We start from the raw sequence: 23,321 nt of genomic DNA on the forward strand, positions 1-23,321 counted from the left end.
TTTTTTAGATGAGAATCAGTCTGACCATTGTGGCACAGACAGTCTCACACAGGGCAGCTTACACCTTTAATGCATTATCTAGGCCGACATGACCCCTATTGTTAAAGTTCACTTGAGAATGTAACTTTTAAAAAGGTTTTGTGATTTACATATGAAAATACTGAAACAAACATGGTCAGTCTAAAAGACAAGAGACTTAACAAACAATCCAGGTCTTTTTCAATATATAATTTCAGTTACATTAGACTAAACCTTTGCTATAAATTCTGTGTCTTACAATCTTATACTCCACAACCAGCACTCTGAAAGTTAGTGCTTCCAAGTAAACCTTTTGAACTATAACCTGGTGTTGTGTGATTTTTAACTTTGTACACCCCAATCCAACACTGGCCTCTCCAAATCATGACTTCCATCAACACCACTAACTGTCAGCTTAAAGTGGAGAGGATTTCCAACAAGATTGCACATATTGACATAGACATCAAGTTTTTACAGAAATGCAATCAAGCAGGAAAGATCCCAAAAGGATTACAGGTCACAAACCCGCTCAAGTCGACGTACAACACAGACTACGCTGAGAGACTTTGCCACCATAGCTCTCGCAAACTCCTCAATCATCTCGTGCACCAACTATACAGCTGGTGTCACAACCTTGAAATTAAGATGGAGTCCACACTCTCAGCCTGCACTCAGGATACAGCAGGACAGTTACGGGACATTGCCAAACAGGCAAGGCAAACTACACCACATACATGCTCACCAAGAATGAGAAACTTGGCATCACCACCAGCAGTAGCCAAGGCCACCCTGGCACCACAGTGGATAATGTTATCACCATGGGGAAGTCAATCGTTAACTTATCGGGCCACACCCTTCAGCTGGAAGAGATTGAAGTTCTTAGCAGTTCTTAGAAGTTCTCAACTTCTGCCCCACCACCAAAATGTACCCCGTGGTTCTTGCAGCAGACACAGAGGAATTCATCAGATGAATGAGACTCCGAGAATCCTTTCAATATGCCAGCAATGATCCCAAGGATCCCACTGATGAACTGGAACAGTCATCACGGGGATCTGTAAAGGAGCGACCAAAAAAAGAGTCAACTTGGACCCCACTGGAGGCCACTGCCCTGGGCTTGACATGTATGCTCAAACCGTCAGGAAAAATATAAATGCCAGGTTCATCAGCCGCACCCACAAGGTACAGCAAAACATCACCCGATCACAATGCAACACAATCCATGCCCTCAAAATCAATCACAACATTGTCATCAAACCATCAGATAAAGGAGGAGCTATCGTCATTCAGAATAGAACAAACTACTGCAATGAAGTGTACTGACAACTAAACAACCAGGAACACCACAGGCAACTACCAGCCGATCCGACCAAAGAGCACACTTGTGATCTAAACTCATTAATAAGGAATATGGATCCAGTTCTTCAGAGTTCCCTACACAGCCTCATCCCACGTACTTCTCGCGTAGGCGACTTCTACTGTTTTCTGAAGATTCACAAAGCCAATACACCAGGGTGTTCATCGTATCAGCCAATGGGACCCTGTGTGAGAACCCCTCTGCCTAAGTCGAAGGCATCTTGAAACCCATTGTACAGGAGACATCCAATTTCTGTTGGGAAACTGCAGATTTCTTACAGAAACTCGCAACCATGGACTAGATGAACCGGGAACATTCCTCCTCACAATGGATTTTTCAGCACTCTACACCAGCATCCCCCACAATGATGGCATCACAGCAACAGGCTCAGTACTCAACACCAACAACTGCCAATCTCCGAGCACCCGTCCTACAACTCATCTGCTTTATCCTCGATCACATCATCTTCCCCCTTGACAACAAATTCTTCATCCAGACACATGGAACTGTCATGGGGACCAAATGTGCACTTCAATATGCCAACATTTTCATGCACAGGTTTGAACAAGACTTCTTTACTATGCAGGACCTAGAACCAGCACTATACACCGGGTACATTGATGACATTTTCATCCTCTGGACCCATGGCGATGAGTCACAGAAACAATTACACAGTGATATGAACAAGTTTCATCCCACCATCAGACTTACCATGGACTACTATCTCGTTCACAAATGTCCTTTTATGGAAAGAAATTGGCATCCTTACCTGGTCTGGATTACATGTGACTCCAGATCCACAGCAAAATGGCTGACACTGAACTACCCTCTTGGCAATTAGAGATGGGCAGTAAATGCTGGCCTGGCCAGTGTCGCCCACATCCCATGAACGAATAATAAAAAAAGAGTCCCTGCTGAAGACCATTCGGTAAGAATAGAATGGAAGTGCAATGGGCAGAGGAAAAAAAAGTATCTTGATGAAATTTTGTGCCATCCATAGCCAGTTTAGTTATGAAGATCTATATACAGTCTGGCATCTGCACTGAAATAAATGGCACTGCGTCTTGCTATAAACAAAACTATTGAGCAAGCAAGTGGAAAAGTCACAAGTAGCATAGTTTCCAATCAGAATTTAAGTTTTAGACTTTTAACTTTAACATATGCACAATATTATGAATAAATCTTTCACAAAATTATTCCCTTAAATTACTTTTAAAATGAAGTTATGAAGACTGATATTGTCCATTCTTAATGTTCCAGGGTTAGGAATGTCTAAAATGTCAGATTTTGGAAGTGAGTAACAAGTATAATCACATTGTTCCAGTTATGTCATAAATCATAAGGACAGGCTTGAATGTTTTCTGAATCCATGGCTTTATATTTGTTCACTGATTCTGTTACTTTTTAATAACAATGCATGTAAGATTTCACTATTTTATATAACATTATTTAAATACAGCTAAAAGTGCATAGCCAAAGGTTGTGACATGCAATGTGATGAAATTACCATACATTAATATTACCGTTTAATTAACAACTGATAAAAATTACTTTGTATTTAGAGTCACAGTCGTAGAGTCATAGAGATGTACAGCACAGAAGCAGACCTTCGGTCCAACTCCTCCATGCTGACCAGATATCCTAACCAATATGATTATTGGGCCATTAAGAGGATTGTCGATAATAGTATCACAGAATTTCAGATTACAATTTAAAGCTCAGAAGGAGGCCATTCAGCCATAGAGTTGGCACCAACATTCCAAATACAGAAGAACCTCGATTATCCGAAGGACACGGGCAGGGAGTATTTCGTTTGGTTAATCGAATTCCAGATAATCGAATGCCGGATAACATTGTTTAGCCAAGCATTGGGAACTTGCAATCTTTCCAGATAATCCAATATTGGGATAATCAATTGCCAGATAAACAAGGTTCCTCTATAAACATTTCACTTAATGACATTGTCCCTTTAACTCTGCACACTGTTCCTTTTCAAATAACTGTTAACTCCCTTTTGAATGCCTCGATTGAACCTGCCTCAACTAATCTCTCCCAGGTAGTGCATTCCAGACCCTAACTGCTCATTGCATGGAAAGGCTTTGTCTCATATTGGTTTTCCTTTTTTAAAAAAATTATATGTGAAATATTGTTGTAGTAATGAGTAATCGGGTACTATTTCAAAGAAGTAGTACAGGTACAATGATCTGAGTGGCATCCCTGGCTGCATTAAGATTTTATGATGCCATAGTTTTTTTTTTAATAATTGTAAGTAACAATGTTAATCAGCTAAAAAATAGTCTTTTTTTAAACTTCATATTATACAAATCATGGTTCCATGTCATTATTAAGAGGCGTATCTGATTTGAATTGAATTGAAATTTAGCTGATGAATTTAATTAATGCTTCCTGCCCTCTTATCCTTGTTCGCAGATTCAGGATGTTCGTTAATTTATGTGTATCCTGTTTTTCCTTTGCTTTGCAGTTTTATTATATTATTTTAGAGGAGAATCGCCACGTTCTCTGATTGTAGTTTGATTTACCATGACTTCCTGGGTGCCAAACAAAAAAAGTGGCCTTCAGTACTGCAGACACTTCTTAGCAGACAACTGTGTGTTCCATGGTAAGTTACCTTTTAAACAAAAAGTAAATAAATTCTTACAAGTCATAGAAAAATGCTTAAAGCCAAAGAAGAGGTTCGTATAAAAAAAGGGAAAAAAAACTGCGGTACCATAAATGTCAGATTATTTAGCATTTGCAAAGAAAGAATACAGCTTTACACTATTCATGTATGTTTCTTTTTAAGCAATATAAATGTAATACATAGGACTGAATGGATGATGTACGCACACAATAAAAATTTAATGCAAAATTTCTTTGGGCCCCAGACCAGTGTATAAAAGCCAGATTATGTACTTCTTATATTAATATGAGGTGTGCAGTGCTGATTTTTTTTTTATTGAAGGGATGTGGCCATCACTTGTTTTTAATGTTAACGTAAAATTTTAGATCAACATTCCTGTTTAAAATATTTAAAATATTCCTATTTAAAGTAGGTTTTCACCAGTTTATCTTTGTATAACTTTGAATGTTAAGAATTGAGAAATTTCTTTTTTTAGCGATTCTTAATAATCTTTATCGAGCTAAAATATTGTGACGGGGTTTTAGGCTCCACCAGGTTCCCATATGAAAGTGGGAAGGTGAGAGGAAAATAAGCAATGGCTCATAATTGCCCACAAATGGCAAGTCGTCGCGTGAATTTATTAAAGGTTTCTTTATGATTGTTCTTGAAAGCCAAATGGGGTGTTCCAGGAGGCCTCTGGTACCCCTCTAGTACTGGGGACACTAGGGATAACTGGTGAGATAGAGATTCTCAATGGCAGACAGGAAGCTGCAACACTCTTGCCAGGTTTATAGGTAACCCTTGTTTGCAAGCAACCTTGCAGAAGGATTCTCCTCACACAGTAGTGGCCCAATTGCATTTTAACTGCAGGGCTATCCTCTCCTTCACCTATCTGCCGTGACAGCTGGCAGTTCATAAGCTGGAGGACCTTCGATTGGTACTTCAGGTTTGAGCCTGCCAGTCACCCTTAATTGTGTAAAAAAAAAACTGGTTGCTTGAAATCGGAAACAACAACAAAAATTGCTGGAAAAATTCAGCATGTATGGCAGCATCTGTGGAGAGAAATCAGAGTTACTAATTCAGGTCTAGTGAAGGAAAAGAGTCACTGGACCCAAAACGTTAATTCAGATTTCTCTCCACAGATGCTACCAGACCTGCTGAGGTCTCCCAACAATTTCTGTTTCGTGACCTTAATTGTATGGTGAACCCCACTCTCTGGCCCATAATTCGACATTGGCATTGTCATCATTGAAAGTCTAAAGGTTTGGAGTGATATGGGCCAGGAACAGGCAGGTCTTTTGATTCCCTACAGCATGGAAACAGGCCCTTCGGCCCAACAAGTCCACACCGGCCCTCCGAAGAGTAACCCACCCAGACACGTTTCCCTACATTTACCCCTGACTGATGCATCTAACGCTAATGGCAATTTAGCATGGCCAATTCACCTAACCTGCACATTTTTAGGAATGTGGGAGGAAACCGGAGCATCTGGAGGAAATCCACACAGACACGGGGAGAGTGTGCAAATCCCACACAGACAATCATCTGAGTCCGGAATCGAACCTGGGTCCCTGGCATTGTGAGGCAGCAGTGCTAACCACTGAGCCACCATGCCGCCCCACTAGGTTTAATTTGGGATTATGGCTGAAAATGTGTTGCTGGAACAGCGCAGCAGGTCAGGCAGCATCCATGGAACAGGAGAATCGACGTTTCGGGCATAAGCCCTTCTTCAGGGCTTATGTTTGGGATTATGTTTGGCATGAACTGGTTGGGCCAAAAGGTCTGTTTCTGTGCAGTATGACTCTATCACTATTTATTAATTATTTAGAATCATCTTTTGTTGCTTCTAAGGGTAGAATTGAAGTACATTTTAATCAGTTAAAGAAAAATAGAAAAGCACAAAAGTTAATAGAGCAAAGTGAATTTGTAAGATTATACACTTTGTTATCAGAGTTTAAAGCATTTAATGGTAAATAAAGTTTATTATTATGTGGATAAGATATGGCATTGGAAAATCCTTAAACCTTACTGTTTTTCATCTTAATTCAGATAGTTCTTTTTGAGTTCTGTAGCTGGTAACTGCTATGAAACAAGTAGTGATGTTTTGAGTTTGGCAGCAATCTTGTGAAGAATGGCAGAGTTGTTCCTTTCTGATGAAGAGTTACTGGATTTGAAATGTTAAAGCTGCTTTCTTCTCACAGATGGTACCAGACCTGCTGAGTTTTGCCAGCAATTTCAATTTTTGTTTCAGATTTCCAGCATCCACAGTTCTTTTGTTTTATCATATTGATCATATCTGTTCATGATTAACTTCAGTCTGCACTCCTGTTAGGCATTGGAGTAATGATAGCAATCGGAGCCAACAATTACTCTGCAATCCCTTTTCTGTACATTATAATAGCCCTACATTGCAGCTCTGTGATTCAACTTGATGGTACTTGGTTGTCCCTGGTATTCCAGGGACAACCAAATGATGTGGAAATGATTGCAAGATTGTCACTAGATAAGAAATAAAATCAGTTTCTGAAGCATGTTTAGATGTTGGTCAGTGTCAGCCTGTTTAACAATAGAACTGATGTGTACATATCATTTTATCTCTGTCTGAATAATTAAACCCAGTAATTTTATGTTATAATGATGTTAGATTGTGACATCATTTACTTATAAATTGGGAGCAGCTAATTTGTTATGAATGAAAGCAATGTCAACAATTGTGCACTAATTGCGGTTAAGGTGCATTCCATTATGCACAAACCATTTACAAACGTGCAAGAATAGCTGGCATTCAAGATTCAGATGCTGTGCTTTTTGATAACTGTCAAGTTGTTGACATATTTGAAGCGATGAATGCCAGTGTCGACTTCATTGCAGTCAGCATGTCAAACACTGAAACACTGGTGCATGCCCATTTTCCTTCAAGCAAATTTTCACTCTTGTTGTAAGACCATAAGACATAGGAGCATAAATTAGGTCATTCAGCCCTTCAAGTCTGCTCTGCTATTCAATCACGGCTGATAAGTTTCTTATGCTAATATATCTAAGTTGAAACTGAAAAGTCTTCAACTTGAATAGGAGGATTGGACATTTAATTTGCCCGCTGTGGATGTCTTCCTGGTGAGCTAGATATTTTTACATCTTCAAGTGTGGTATGAGAAGATTGTTCATCATCTGTCAATAAAGCCAAATAGGTCGGCATGGTGGCTCAGTGGTTAGCATTGCTGCCTCACAGCAGCAGAGTCCCAGGTTCAATTCCAGCCTCGGAGTTTGCATATTCTCCCTGTGTCTGCGTGGGTTTCCTCCAATTTCCTCCCACAATCCAAAGATGTGCAGTTCAGGTGAATTGGCCATGCTAAATTGCCCACTAGTGTTAGTGTTAGGAGGGAAATGGTTCTGGGTGGGTTATCTTCGGAGGGTTGGTGTGGACTGGTCGGGCCAAAGGGCCTGTTTCCATACTGTAAGGAATGTAATCTAAAATCTATCATGTCAGTTTTGTTACATCTGTTTTTCTCTCTGAACAACTTCAGTAAATGTTTCTTCAATGAACACAAATGGTTCCAACTGCTTATTCTTCCCAGTGAACCTTCTAGCAAATTTTGTTGATTTTTGTTATCTAAATGTTCTTCATTGATGATAAAAAAAACATTTCTACCACTTCCTTGCTGTTGACAGTATGAAACAATTATCTTGTGCCAACATAGATAATGCTTTCTTCTTTTTCGGTTCTGCCTTAGAACAAAGAAAAAGAACATTTACAGCCCAGGAACTGGCCCTTCAGCCCTCCAAGCCTGAGCTGATCCAAATCTATTGTCTAAACCTGTTGCCCAATTCCTAAGCATCTGTATCCCTCTGCTCCCCACCTACTCATGCATCTGTCCAGATGTATCTTAAATGAATCTACTGTCCCTGCCTCTACCACCTCTGCTGGCAACGCATTCCAGATACCCACCACCCTGTGTGAAGTACTTGCCACATGTATCCCCCTTAAACTTTTCACCTCTCACCTTGAAAGCGTGACCTCTTGTTATTGAATCCTTCACCCTGGGAAAAAGCTTATCTCTATCTAACCTATCTATACCCTTCATGATTTTGTAAACTTCAATCAGATCCCCCCTCAATCTCCTTTTTTCTAATGAAAACAATCCTAACCTACTCAACCTCTCTTCATAGCTAGCACCTTGCATACCAGGCAACATCTTCACAAACCTTCTCTGCACCCTCTCCAAAGTGTCTACATCTTTTTGGTAATGTAGCGACCAGAACTGTATGGAGTATTCCAAATGCAGCCGAACCAATGTCTTGTACAATTTTAACATGACTTGCCAGCTGTTATACTCAATACCCCATCCAATGAAGGCAGGCATACCATATACCTTCTTGACCACTCTATCCACCTGTGCCATGGACCTGCACTCCCAGATCTCTCTCCTCATCAACATTACCCAAGGCTCTTCCGTTCATTGTATAATTCGCTCTAGATTTAGACTTTTCTAAATGCATCACTTCACATTTGTCTGGATTGAACTCCACCTGCCACTTTTCCGCCCAACTCTCCAGTCTATATTTACCCACCTGTATTCTTTGACAGTCCCTTATGCTTTCTGCTACTCCACCAATCTTTGTGTCATCTGCAAACTTGCTGATCATACCAACAGTGCCCTCTTCCAGATCATTTATGTATATCACAAACAACAGTGGCCCCAGCACTGATCCCTGTGGAACACCACTGGTCACCTTTCTCCATTTCGAGAAACTCCCTTCAACTACTACTCTCTGTCTCCTGTTGCTCAACCAGTTCTTTATCCACCTAGCTAGAACACCCTGCACACCATGTGACTGCAAATTCTCTATTAGTTTACCATGGGGAACCTTATCAAACACCTTACTAAAGTCCATGTATATGACATCAACAGCCCTTCCTTCATCTATCAACTTGGTCAGTTCCTCAAAGAAATCTATTAAGTTGGTAAGGCATGATCTCTCATGCACAAAACCACGTTGTCTATCAGTAATAAGCCCATTCTTTTCTAAATATAAATAGATCCTATCCCTCAGTACCTTCTCCAGCAACTTTTCCACCACTGATGTCAGGCTCAGTGGTCTGTAGTTACCTGGAATATCCCAGTACCCTTTTTGTACAGGGGGACAACATGAGCAACCTTCCAGTCCTCCAGCACCTCACCTGTGTTTAAGGATGCCACAAAAGTATCCATCAGGGCCCCAGCTATTTCCTTTCTTGCCTCCCTCAGCAAACTGGGATAGATCCCATCCGGTCCTGGGGATTTGTCCACCTTAATAACCTCTAGCCTACCCAACACATCTTCCATACTTATGTCAACGTGATTCAGACTAATCAAACTTCTATCTCTTTATCATGTTCCTCTCCTCAGTGAACACTGATGCAAAGTAATTATTCAGAATCTCACCCATTCTCTCAGGTTCGACACACAGCCTTTCTTCATTATCTTTTAGTGGACCAATCCTTTCTCTAGTTACTCGCTTGCTTCTTATATAAGAATAAAATGCTTTGGGATTCTCCTTAATTCTGCTCGCTAAAGCTATTTCATGACCTCTTTTAGCACACTTGATTCCTCATTTAAGACTGGTCCTACTCTTCCAATATTCCTGCAGGCCCATTCTGTTCTTAGCTGCCTGGACCTTATGTACACTTCGCTTTTCCTCTTGGCTAGTCGTACGATTTCTCCTGTCATGTACGGTTCATGAGTCTTGCCTTTCCTATCCCTTGCCTTCAACGGGACATGCCTATCCTGCACTATCTTTAACCTGTCTTTGAAAGCCTCCCAGATATCAAATGTGTCCATTCCACATTTCCCAGCTCCTGCCTAATTTTGATAAAATTGGCCTTGGCCCAGTTTAGTACTCTTCCCTTAGGACCACCCTCATCTTTGTCTACGAGTATTCTAAAACTTACAGAATTGTGGTCACTGTTCCCAAAGAAATCCCCCACCGCAACTTCTCCCACCAGTCCTGGCTTATTCCCCTGTACCAGATCCAATATGGCCCCTTCCCTCGTCGGACTATTGACAAACTGCTCTAGAAAACCCTCCTGGACGCTTCTTACAAATTCTACCCCATCCAGACCTCTGACGCTAAGTGTATCCCAGTCAATGTTGGGAAAATTAAAATCTCCCATCACTATTACCGATTGCCTCTACATCTTGCCGTAATCTATTTACCTATTTTTTCTTCTACTTCACGCTCACTGTTGGGAGGCCTGTATTACAGCCCCAACAGCGTAACTGCACCCTTCTTATTTCTCAGCTCCACCCATAATACCTCACTACCCAAGCCCTCCATAGTGTTCTCCTTTAGCACAGCCATGATATCGTCCCTGACCAGCAATGCAACTCCACCTCCCCTTTTACTTCCCTCCCTGTCCTGTCTGAACATCTATATCCTGGAACATTTAATTGCCAATCATGCCCTTCCTTCAACCAGGCAACAATCCAAGCCCTAAGTTCATTTGCCTTACTTCATACTCCTTGCATTAAAGTAAATGCACTTCAGACCAGCAGTTCTTTTACGCTCATCTGCTCTCTGCCTACTCTTCCACTTACTAATGCTATCTTCATGATTCTTATAGTCTCCAGTTTCCAACTCGCTGTCTACTTGTCTTCTCTTTTGGTTCCCAGCCCCCTGCCACATTAGTTTAAAACCTCCCCAACAGCTGTCGCAAAAAGTACCCCAAGGACATTTGTCCCAGTCTGGTTCAGATATAGACCGTCCATTTTGTAACAGTCCCACCTTCCCCAGAACTGGTCCCAATGCGTGGGAGAGATTACGGTGGGGGCAAAGCGATCAAAAGCCCTCCCTTACCCACATCCATTGACCATTCCTCTGTGTTTTGAGTAAAAGCTCCACCCAGAGTGGTGTAGCACAGAATGAGGCCATTCAGCTCATGGCGGGGGGTGGGGGGGGGGGAGGGAGGTGAGTGGGGAAGAGGGGTAGTGCTGGCCCTTTAGAATTTTCATCTTGTTTTAGTAGGTTGACCAACTGTTGTTTATATTTGCAATGTGGCTAGCATGGACTGATTGGACCGAAGGGTCTGTTTCTGTGCTATGTGACTCTATAAATGTGATTGGGAGAAATTGAAGGGATGCTTATATGTGGGGGTTGCTGGCAGAAGCTTGAGCATGGGATGTAGTGGACATGGTACTTGGAGGTGGATGGTATAACATGACTGACGCTGGTGAGACGTTCACATCAGTGAGGGATGGTGGGTTTGAGAAAGAGAGCAGTTGTAAAGAGTAGATTTTATTTGTCATTTCTATCATATACAACTAACACAGTAAAAAAATGAGACAGCGTTCCTCCAGGACCAAGGATGCTACTTGGACAGCAGAAACTACATGATCATACCATGGATGGCATAAAGTGCCTAAGAAATGCGAAACATGCAAATTACAGTGTAACAAAGAGAATGATAATTAACAGACACTATTCTAGTATCAATTCGAAGTTGTGCAAAGAATTCCAGGTGGAAAAAAGTCCGATCGTACAGTGTTGAGGCTGATGGCTTGGGAGAAGAAACATCCTGATGAAGGGCTTTTGCCCGAAACATTGATTTTTCCTGGATCTCGGATGTTGCCTGACCTCCTGTGCTTTTCCAGCACCATACTCGACTCTAATCTCCAGCATCTGCAGTACTCTCTTTTGCCTGGAAGAAACTGTTGCACAGTCTAGCTGTTTGAGATCAAATGCTTCAGTATCTTCTGCTGGATGGTAGGAGGCAGAGGAGTTTGAGTGAGGGGAGTGTGGGGTCTTCCACAATGCTCTTAGCCTTTTGGATGCTGCATGTGGTGTAAATGTCTGTAATGAAAGGGAGGGAGAACCCAATGATCTTGTCATCTGTCCTCATTATTTGTTGTTGAGTCTCATGATCTGAGATGGTGCAATTACCAAACCAAGCAGAGATGCAGCAGCTCAGGGTACTCTCAATGAACCCTCTGTAGAATGTGGTGAGGTGGAAGGAGTAGAGACGCTGCTGGGCTTTCCTGGCTGTGGAGCTGGTGTTGACAGATGAAGTGAGATTCTCCACCAGGTGGACGCCAAGAAATTAGGTGTTCTTCACGATCTCCACGGGGAGCTGTCAATGTCCAGCGGAGAGTGGTCGCTCTATGCCCTCCTGAAGTCAACAGCCATCTCTTTTGTTTTGTCCATGTTCACAGACAGCTTGTTGGCTCTGCTGAAATTCCTCTCTGTATGCTGACTCATTGTTCCTACTGATGAGACATACTACTGTCATCAGTGAAATTGATGATGTGATTCGATCTGTGCATCGCTGCACAGTCATGTGCCAGCAGGGTGAACGGTAGTGGACTGAGCACACTGCCCTGGGGACCCCCTGTGCTCAGTGTGATGGTATTGGAGATGCTGTTCCCAATCTGGACTGACTGAGCTCTCCCAGTCAGCAAGTCCAGGATCCAGTTACAAAAGGAGGTATTTAGGCCCAATAGCCTCAGCTTTCCAATCAGGTGATGAGGAATGATAGTGTTAAATGCAGAACTGAAGTCTATGAACAGCAATCTGATATAGGTGTCCTTCTCCAGGTGGGTAAGGGCCAGATGGAGGGTGGTGGAAATGGCATAATCAGTTGAGCGGTTGGGACGATACGCAAACTGCAGGGTGTCCAGTGAGGGACGTAGTAGGGTCTTAATATGCCTCATCATGTGTCCATGGGAGATGTATGTGGAAGAAGTTATGCAGTTGTGTGATTTGCTCCAATTTTGATGACACTACGTCTGTGCTCCTCCCAGACTCCTACGTGACTGCCCTATAAATTTGCCTACTATGCCACATTTTGCACAAAGGAAAAAAGCTATCTGGTGTCTGGGATAAAACACTTCCCATCCAGGCCTGAAGTGGGCCTCTGAGCAAAAAGCCAATTTATACGACCGGTCCAAGAAAACATGGGATGTTTGACCACCCTGTGTGTTATTCCCAAAAATAAACAAATAACTGATGCTAACATTACTCCTTTCACTGCCTCAAAATGGCTTCAGAGGCCTTTACAGCTACTGAGATACTTTGGGAGCATGCTTACTGTTGTAAGTAACCTTCCCTGGGGTGGGGTGGGGCAAGTCCAGAACTAGAGGGCATAGATTTCGGGTGAAGGGGAAAGATATAAAAGAAACCTAACAGGCAACCTTTTCATGCAGAGGGTGGTACGTGTATGGAATGAGCTGCCAAAGGAAGTGGTGGAGGACGTGAGTACAATTGCAACATTTAAAAGGCATCTGGATGCGTATACGAATAGGAAGGGTTTGGAGGGAATATGGGCCGGGTGCTGGCAGGTGGGACTAGATTGGGTTGGGATATCTGGTCGGCATGGACGGGTTGGACCGAAGGGTCTGTTTCCGTGTTGTACATCTCTATAACTCTATAAATCTGAACCCCTCCCTCCTACACCATCCCTGAAGCCACATGTTCATATTGCCTATTTTTCATTTCTACGCTGGCTAGCACGTGGCACTGGTAGTAATCCCGAGATCGCTACCTTTGAGGTTCTCCTCTTTAACCTCTCTCCTAGCTCCCTGAATTCTTCTTTCAGGACCTCATCTCGTTTTTTACTAATATCGTTGGTGCCTATATGCAATAAGACCAGTGGCTGTTCACCCTCCCCGTTTAGAATGCTCTGCAGCCAATCATGACATTCCTGACCCGAGCACCTGGGAGGCAACATACCATCCGGGAGTCCCACAGAACAGCCCATCTACTCCCCTTACAGTAGAATCCCCTATGACTATGGCCCTACGAGTCTTTTTCCCGCCCTTCTGAGCAGCAGTGTCTGCCATGGTGCCATGATCTTGGCAACTGCTGCCTACCCCTGGTGAGCCATCTCCCTCAACAGTATCCAAAACGGTATACCTGTTTTGGAGAGAGATGACCGCAGGGGACACCTGCACTGCCTTCCTACTCTTTTCTGCGTTTTGGTCACCCATTCACTGCCTCCCTCAGCAATTCTAACCTGCGGTGTGACCAGTTCACTAATCTCCTCAGCAGCACAGTGGCACAGTGATTAGCACTGCTGCCTCACAGCGCCAGAGACCCGGGTTCAATTCCCGACTCAGGTGACTGCCTGTGTGGAGTTTGCACATTCTCCCCGTGTCTGCGTGGGTTTCCTCCGGGTGCTCCGGTTTCCTCCCACAGTCCAAAGATGTGCAGGTCAGGTGAATTGGCCATGCTAAATTGCCCGTAGTGTTAGGTAAGGGGTAAATGTAGGGTATGGGTGGGTTGTGCTTCGGCGGGGCGGTGTGGACTTGTTGGGCCGAAGGGCCTGTTTCCACACTGTAAGTAATCTAATCTAATCTAATCTGATCTAATCTAATCTAATCTAATCGCGGATGCTCCACAGTGAGTCCATCTGCAGCTCCAGAGCCGTCATGCGGTCAAACAAGAGCTGCAGCTGGACACGCTTCTTGCAAGTGTAAGAGTCAGGGACGTCAGCCACGTTCCTGAGCTCCCACATCAAGCAAGAGGCACATGCCATTGTAAGCTTAGCTTTATATCAACTAACTAAAACCAAACAATGCCTTAAATATATGAAAAAGAAAGAAAAAGAAACAAAATAAAAGCCTTAATTTTAGGAAATCCAGTGGAATGTTCTACCAATTACCTCTCAACCAGTGATTGACAACTGTTTGTTTCTGAAACTAGTTGACATCCTTTATCTACCTCAGTAGCTTGAGGTCAACATGATTGTGCATGCTGAAAAATGACAACTCTCCTGCAGTGTTGGTATTACAGAATACCAACTTTGCTTTTGATTATTATTCCATCTGGGCATGTAGCTACATCTCTTTAGGCTATATCTTCTGCTTGTTCGACCATGGTGTTTGGTCTCATAGGACAGTGACTCACTATATCATTGAAGAATTCATGAAACTTAGCAATCTTTGAGGGTGGATTTAATAACTTAACTGGGAGTCCACTTCCATTACATCTAAATTTCGTTTTGAGGCTTTATTTGTGACTAATGAAGTAAATAAATTGGAAAAATCTCTTTTGACAGTAACTTCTGTTAGAATTAAACTGCTTTACTAACTCTATCAGTTGATTTGCTAGTATGGGTGGTATGTGCAATATTAGAGCATCACATAAGAACAGACCTTTTGGATGCAAGATGCAAAACTCCAATATGTTTGATTTGTGCTCAAAATGATAATACCATGACAGTTTTGCTAAATAAGTGGACAAAATTTAAGTGTGTAGCTTGAAAATATATAGCTGCTGATCCAATTAATGCAGATCAGTATATCAGCAATTAGGCTCAGCAAATAATGGATGAAGACATATTGTTCTAAATCATTCTGAAGGAGAAAGTGAGGACTGCAGATGCTGGCGATCAGAGCTGAAAATGTGTTGCTGGAAAAGCGCAGCAGGTCAGGCAGCATCCAAGGAACAGGAGAATCAACGTTTCGGGCATCAGCTCTTCTTCAGGAATGAGGAAAGTGTGTCCAGCAGGCTAAGATAAAAGGTAGGGAGGAGGGACTTGGAGGGGCGTTGGAAATGTGATAGGTGGAAGGAGGTCAAGGTGAGGGTGATAGGCCGGAATGGGGTGGGGGCAGAGAAGTCAGGAAGAAGATTGCAGGTTAGGAGGGCGGTGCTGAGTTCGAGGGATTTGACTGAGACAAGGTTGGGGGAGGGGAAATGAGGAAACTGGAGAAATCTGAGTTCATTCCTTGTGGTTGGAGGGTTCCTAGGCGGAAGATGAGGTGCTCTTCCTCCAACCGTCGTGTTGCTATGGTCTGGCGATGGAGGAGTCTAAGGACCTGCATGTCCTTGGTGGATTGGGAGGGGGTGTTGAAGTGTTGAGCCACGGGGTGGTTGGGTTGGTTGGTCCGGATGTCCCAGAGGTGTTCTCTGAAACGTTCCGCAAGTAGGCGGCCTGTCTCCCCAATATAGAGGAGGCCACATCGGGTGTACCGGATGCAATAAATGATGTGTGTGGAGGTGCAGGTAAATTTGTGGCGGATATGGAAGGATCCCTTGGGCCCTTGGGAAGTAAGGGGGGAGGTTTTGCATTTCTTGCGGTTGCAGGGGAAGGTGTCGGGAGTGGAGGTCGGGTTGGTGGGGGGTGTGGACCTGACGAGGGAGTTACGGAGAGAGTGGTCTTTTCGGAACGCTGATAGGGGAGGGGAGGGAAATATATCCCTGGTGGTGGGGTCCGTTTGGAGGTGGCGGAAATGACGGCGGATGATACGCTGTACATGGAGGTTGGTGGGGTGGTAGGTGAGGACCAGTGGGGTTCTGTCCTGGTGGCGGTTAGGGGGCGGGGCTCAAGGGCAGAGGAGCAGGAAGTGGAAGAGATGCGGTGGAGAGCATCGTCTACCACATCTGGGGGGAAATTGCGGTCCTTGAAGACGGAGGCCATCTGGGTTGTACGGATTTGGAACTGGTCCTCCTGGGAGCAGATGCGATGGAGAGGAAGGAATTGGGAATGTGGGATGGTGTTTTTACAGGGGGCAGGGTGGGAGGAGGTGTAGTCTAGGTAGCTGTAGGAGTCGGTTGGTTTATAGTAAATGTCCGTGTTGATTCGGTCGCCCGAGATAGAAATGGAAAGGTCTAGGAAGGGAAGGGAGGAGTCTGAGACGGTCCAGGTGAATTTGAGGTCGGGGTGGAAGGTGTTGGTAAAGTGGATGAACTGTTCAACCTCCTCATGGGAGCACGATGCAGCGTCGATACAGTCATCGATGTAGCGGAGGAAAAGGTGGGGTGTGGGGCCAGTGTAGCTGCGGAAGATGGACTGTTCCACATAGGAAATTGCGGTCCTTGAAGAAGGAAGTGGAGGGCTTTGAGTCCTTCGTGATGGGGGATGGAGGTGTACAGGGACTGGCTGTCCATGGTGAAAATAAGGCGTTGGGGACCGGGGAAGCGAAAATCATGGAGCAGGTGGAGGGCATGGGTGGTGTCCCGAACGTAGGTGGGGAGTTCTTGGACTAAGGGGGACAGGACCGTGTCGAGGTATGCAGAGATGAGTTCGGTGGGGCAGGAGCAGGCTGAGACAATGGGTCGGCCGGGGCAGTCAGGTTTGTGGATTTTGGGCAGGAGGTAGAAACGGGCGGTGCGGGGTTGTAGGACTATGAGGTTGGAGGCGGTGGATGGGAGATCCCCTAAGGTGTTGAGGTTATGGATGGTCTGGGGCCATCCGTAACCTCCAGCTAGTAAGAATCGAAAGGATATATCCATGTGGCAGAGCTGACATAGGTGCCATTGCACTGACCACATATGAATTGTCTGCCTGCAGTCACATTGAAGCATGCCTGCTCGCTGCAGGTGCAGGTAAACTGTCCCCTGGTGACTATACAGTGCTGATAAGTGCACTGTGTCTGGCTGCATGAGTTATTTTTTGGAACCAGGGCATAAGCACTTCCCCATCCCTGCCCTGTGAAACAGAGTGGGTAATTATTGAGTTTTAAATGGATTTTTCCTTTCCCTAGGCTGGGGGGCCTAACCCCATGGACCAGTGGTCCTGCCCAGCTGCACACATCTTCTCTGGAGTCCCCGTTTATATTTTCCTATGTGCCCTTTACACGGCACTCCCGAGGTGTCTACTGTGTACAGGTTCACACTGGGGTGGCCACAAATGGGGATTCTACTGATCACGCCAGTGGGTAGCAGATAGTTCAGTTCCCATGCAAACTTAGGTGGATTTTGTAGAAGAGATTATCTTCAAATCCTGACATGCTCCCAACTGTCGCGACACTTCAACACAATAAAATATATACAGGTATATACATTTTATAGTTAAATAATGTTATCAGTCAAAGTCTTTGTTTTCATCAGAAGGTGCAGTCGTGCTCCTGTGTGGTTTGTTCTGTTGTGTTTTTGGGACTCCCCCTGGGATGACCATCTTGTCCGCTGTTCCTGTCTGCACCTGGGGAATGGTCAATACCATTAGTTTGGTCACAAGAATCTTTTTAAATGGTTTTAGTTGGATCCAGTGCTTCCATGTACCTTTTCCTTTAATATCTGTGCAGGCACAGATGCCCCCATTTATTACCATGTCGTATGGCCCATTCCATTTTGGGGCGAAGCCTGGTTTGTCGGGCAGTGCTCGCACCAGGTCGCAGCTTCCTGTTGCTGGGACCTCAGGGCAGATTTCAAGTTTCCCTGCCTTGTCCTTTTTGTCCTGTTTATCAATTACAGATTTCCACATCCCTTTCAATTGGGCACTTAATTCTATTACATACTACTGAAGTTTGTCTTTTAGTGGACCCACATCAGTGCCACCCTGTGGTTATTGTCTCTGGAAATTGCATTGCTTGCCTGGTCATCAATTCATATGGTGTTAGCCCGGTTGCCTGATTCGTGATGGTTCTTAATTTCATTAGTATGGCTGGCAGCACTTCAGTCCATGTTCCGCCTGTGGTTTTCATAGCCTGAGCTAAAGTATTTTTGAGCATTCTATTCAATCTCTCTACCATCCCTGTTCTTGGGGGGTGATGGAGAATGTGAAATGTTTGTCTAATGCTGAGTAATTGGCGGACAGTCTTCATAGCCTTGCCTGTAAAATGCGTTCCTTGGTCAGAGTCGATCTGGAGTGGTACCCACCCCCCCTCCTCAGGATTACCTAATCCACTAATATTCTGGCTACAGTGGTTGCAGTGAAGCTTTTGTTCGGGAATGCCTCTAAACACCGGGTGAATTGGTCTATGATGACCGGGTAGTACGTTTTCCCATCAGAAGGTGGTAATGGCCCTGTAAAATCTATCTGAAGGTGTTCCCAGGGTGCCCTAGGTCTGGGCTGGTGTCCCATCCTAACCTTTATGGGTCTTCCTGGGTTATGTTGTGCACAAACCATGCATCTGCAGTAGCACTTGGCCACGTCCCTTCCCATTCCCTTCCACAACCACTCTCTCCCAAGGCTTGCTATCATGGCCTCTCTAGCTGTATAGGAGAGCCCGTGGTACAGTTCAAGCAGTGTGTTCTGTGTACACGATGGTGCAACCACCTTGTCTACTCGCCTCGAGCCACAATCCTACCCTTTGAATCCCCCCTGCAGTTTTCATTGCTCTCTCTCTTCCTGCAGAGTGTCCTCCAGTAGCTTTGATTTTGGATAGTGTCTTTTGCTAATTTAATAGTGGCTATTGCAACCTCGTTAATGGCTTCTTGTTCTCGGGTTTTCTGAACTGCTTGGTCTGCTGCCAGGTTTCCTTTGAATATTAGTCAACTTGGACTCTCTTTTGCTGGCTCCTTTTTGATGGGCTTTTATTTTTATTACTGCAGCCTCTTTTTGCTGTTCACTGGCATGCAATAATGCCTGAATTCTTAATTGGTGTCTGATCGGGATTCCCCCATGCAGTGGTGCACCCTCTTCTACCCCATGCTACCATGTAGACATGGACTACACCGATGGCATATTGACTGTCTGTTTTTCCTTTTGCTAGTTCCAGTGCTTTGGTAAGTGCTACCAGTTCTGCTACCTGTGCAGGCTGACTCCCATCAATCCTTCCGGACATAACTGTTTCTAACTTATCATTTATCACAGCCCATCTGTTCGGGGCGACCCTGCTACATATTTTCATGACCCTCCACGAAGAGGGTCTCCTTGTCTGTCTCGGTGGGAATCCTTTACTCTCTCCCTATCTTCATCCCCGTCTATATCCCCACAGTTGTGTGGTTCCCCTGTGTCTAGAATTCTCTCAGCTGAGTTTTCTCCCATATCCCTAACTATTCCCATGGACTGACTTGGGGGTAAAAGAACTGCCTCGCACTTTGCCCTTCTCATATTGGAGTCTCAGTTTCCATGTGTTTAGCATCTCTAATAGGGTATCTTTAGTGTTGAGGATGTCATTCCCTGTCATTAGTATGGGCTCACTAACCCTAACAGCCCAAGCAGTCTAAGGCTGCGATGCACCTGGGCAACCCGGTGATCACTGGCCCTTCTATTGTTGAGTAGTACCCTACGGGCCTTCTCCTGCTACCGTGGTCTTAAGTGACTTCTGTGGAGTAAAACCCTCTCTCATTATTACAGTGGATGTGAAAATCTTTGCTGGGATCTGGCAGCCCTAGCCTGAGGGCCGATATGAGTCCAGATTTAAGCTGACTGCATGCCTCCTCCTGTTCTGGCCCCCAGGTTACAGATTCCAAGGCGGGCTTGCCTCCTTTAATTAATCTCCGATTCAGTTCAGCCAATTTTGCGAACACTGGTATAAAGCTGTGACTGTAGTTGAATAGTCCCAAGATCTTTCTGACTCCCTTGGCAGTGGCATGTCGTGGCATCGGTTGGATTGCCTTCTTGCGGTTGTTGGGCATTTCTTTGAGTCCCTGGATAGAGGGTGTCCCAGGTATAAGACTTGTGTTTTGCCAATTTTGCCTTTGTGGGGCTAGCTTTTAACCCTACTGTTGCCAATTCCTGTACTACGAGACGTAAAGCTTCCTGGTGTTCTGACTTGGACTCTGAGGCAATTAGGATATCATCTCCTTATTGGAGGGCAGTGCTACCTCTGGTAAATCTATTCTCTTCAGAATGTCGCTCATCACCTTGTGAAAAATAGTGGGGCTGTTGTGGAACCATTGTGGCAGGTGAGTTCATGTGTACTGCCTGCCCCTTCCTGTAAAAGTGAATTTATTCTGGGACTCGAGGTGTAACGGGATAGACCAGAACCCATTGGTTCTGTCTAAAACAGTAAAATTCTTGTGTTTGGGGGCCAAGCTGTTCAAAGTGGTGGAAGGGTCTGCTACAATGGGGTGCAATTTTGCATTTTCTGCTTTGGGTTTTATTGGGTATTGCCGGTGGGGCTTATGCTCTGGTCCGGGAACCCTTATTGGGTCTATGTTAAGTAGACCTGTATCTAACTTTGTTTCTGCCCATGCTCCGGGATGGATGCGCAGATGGCTCCGAATCCCCCCTGTTTCAAGATTCCAATCTCAGTCTTTTGGCTGTTCTGTCTGTGCCAAATCAATTTCCCTTTTGAACAATTGATTGTGGGAGCATTTCTGAGAACCCTCTGGATTTCTTCTTTAAGATTGGTGAAGGGGTCCTGCTGGGCATCTATCTCAGCTGTAAGGGCAACGGCATGTGTCCACCATCCTCCCCTAAAGTCTTGGGCTGCTGTAGCATCGGGTCTACCAGCTACCTGTCTCCACTTGTCCACCGGGCAAGCTGCCCAGACCAGCTGGTGTATGCCTCTTAGGTATAGTTGGTGCCCTACCCATACACTATCTAGGTCTTCTCAGAACTTGGTATTTGCAAGGGGTTGTAATTTGCCCAGGGAGGTCATAATTTGCTGTCTCCCCCCTGGGGTGAAGGGTTTATAATTCGCTTTGGGCTGTGAGTCTGTTCCTCCTCTAGTAACGGGCGCTAAGTTATACTCTTGCAAGGTTCGTCAAACAGAGGGAGCAGTTGGTCCCTACTGGATGGTTTTGTTGGAGGGGAGAGAGTCAATCTCCTTTTCCTCCTGTACTTTTTCTAATCTTTGTACTAGCTCCTTTATCCTGTCCTCCAGCTCGTCAATTTGTTCTTGGCCTTTTCTCCACTTGCTAATGGAGGCACCTACTTGTTCAGTTAGGCCTGCTAATTGGTACACTAACATTACTCCTATCTTTGTACTTTTATTCCATTTCTGTTTATCTGTCTACTCTCTCTGTTGTGCTAATGTCTGGGATGGATCCCAACCACTTTTCTTCGTTTGCTCTGTCAGCCCTTGTGTGTCTGCCCTCCCTTGTATTTCTCAATAAAGGAACCTGCAGTATCCCCCTTAAAACTTTGATCTGCCATTTAGCAGATTTTGTAGCCCCGGATACCACTAACAGTAAAGTGTTCCTAACCAGTGGGGATTTCTCTACCCCCTGGCCAATAATACTGTCCCTGCACTGTCTGTCCGGCCATAGCAACTTCCGAGCAAGGTGTGCTCTCTACCGGTGGAACTTGTCTACTCTCCCGGGTACCTACCGGTTGGCTTGGAATGCTGGCTGTCCTATATATTGGGACTCCTCGATCCCCCCCACTCCCCACAAACCCCTCCCAATAGTCCCAGAAACCTCCGTCTAGCCTGGTATGCTGTCTACCAGTCGTACTCTTTACCCTCCCAGCTACTGCTACTATTCTGGCTCTATTCTACCATGGGCTGCCAGGGTATCACAGTTACAGTGTCCACGCTCCCCACCTTGTGTGCTCAACTAAGGTTTGGCTTTTGATCAGAGTGATCAGCTCCTCTTCCTCACCACATTGGAAATTACAAATATAAACAGCACCCAATGTTTAACTTAAACTCTAACTGGACTCTGCATTGTTCACCCCTACAGAGTCCAGTGTTACCTGACTTTGCCACAACTCCTAGTGCCCTTGGTGCCTCAATTCCCACTTCCAATCCCAATCTTCGCTTGGGGAGATGGGCTACCCCTCTTAGCAATCTTAGGGCAGGTCTTTGAGACAGGCACAACTTTGTCCTCTGGCTGTTTCAGCACAAGCAACAGTTTCTTACAACAGTTAATACAGTTAACACTTATTCTCTACAGACGTGCAGTTAATTTTTTTTTTAAATTCAGTACTGTAGCAAGTTAGACATTACAATCGGTATACCTTTTAAACTGTGTCTTTGGCCCAGTCTGACCCTTCCCATTTGCAGGTACAAATTGGTTCTTACCCTGGCTCCCCGATCGTGGCCTTAGACCAGGGCAACAGTAGTAAGAACCCTGCTCACAGCGCCAGTTGTTGTAGGGAAAATCACTAGCCTTGGAGTCAGAGTCGGGGTTCAATGACAGAGTTTATTGTACAAGGAAAAACCGGAGCTCCAGAGAGAGAGAGAGACACCAGCAGCACAGTGGTCAGCTGCGATTCTTCTCTCAACCCGGAGCACATGTCAAGATACTTTTATATATTTCGTAATATCATCAGTCAGTGATGAGGTTATTATCTCTGTAACATAGTTTGTTTGTTGTAAACATTGCAGAATTGCTGGTAGTTACGATGCAGTCATTGTCAGTTCCAGCACAGCCTTTTTTAATTTCAACGTGGTCATTGTCAGTTTCAGCGCAGACATCGTCAGTTTCAATGTCTGCATGGAAGTGCATTGCTGTAGTAATGGGTGCTAATTACTCTTCCTGTGAAGGACGATTACTGCAGTCCAGGCTATTAGCACTTTGTATTGAGTCTGTATCAAACTGTTAGCATTTCTGTCAAAGGTGTTGGCTGGACCCAGACACCTTAGCGGGCAGTACAGAGGAATCTCGATTATCCAAATATCAGTTATCCAAATATCGGATTATCCAAAGAGGATCTCAAGTTCCTGACAGAAACATAAAGTTCAAGAGCTGTTTGAACCCTGATTGCATCCTTTGTTTACAGGTACAATGATTAAAAACAAA

The 23,321-nt window shown here is 44.6% G+C and overlaps 1 protein-coding gene across 2 annotated transcripts in view; it reads left to right on the forward strand.

Annotated features, from left to right (window-relative positions):
* plch1 (phospholipase C, eta 1) overlaps positions 1–23,321 on the forward strand; it is a 152,780-nt gene that overhangs the window by 15,306 nt on the left and 114,153 nt on the right. For both annotated transcript variants that reach the window (XM_043702190.1, XM_043702189.1), the window contains exon 2: positions 3,855–3,992. In XM_043702190.1, coding sequence (XP_043558125.1) covers positions 3,914–3,992 — 79 coding nt within the window. In that variant the 5' untranslated portion in view covers positions 3,855–3,913. The remainder of the gene's footprint in view (positions 1–3,854; positions 3,993–23,321) is intronic.

This window comes from Chiloscyllium plagiosum, chromosome 13 (genome assembly GCF_004010195.1).
Source record: "Chiloscyllium plagiosum isolate BGI_BamShark_2017 chromosome 13, ASM401019v2, whole genome shotgun sequence".
NCBI classification, from domain to species: Eukaryota; Metazoa; Chordata; class Chondrichthyes; order Orectolobiformes; family Hemiscylliidae; genus Chiloscyllium; species Chiloscyllium plagiosum.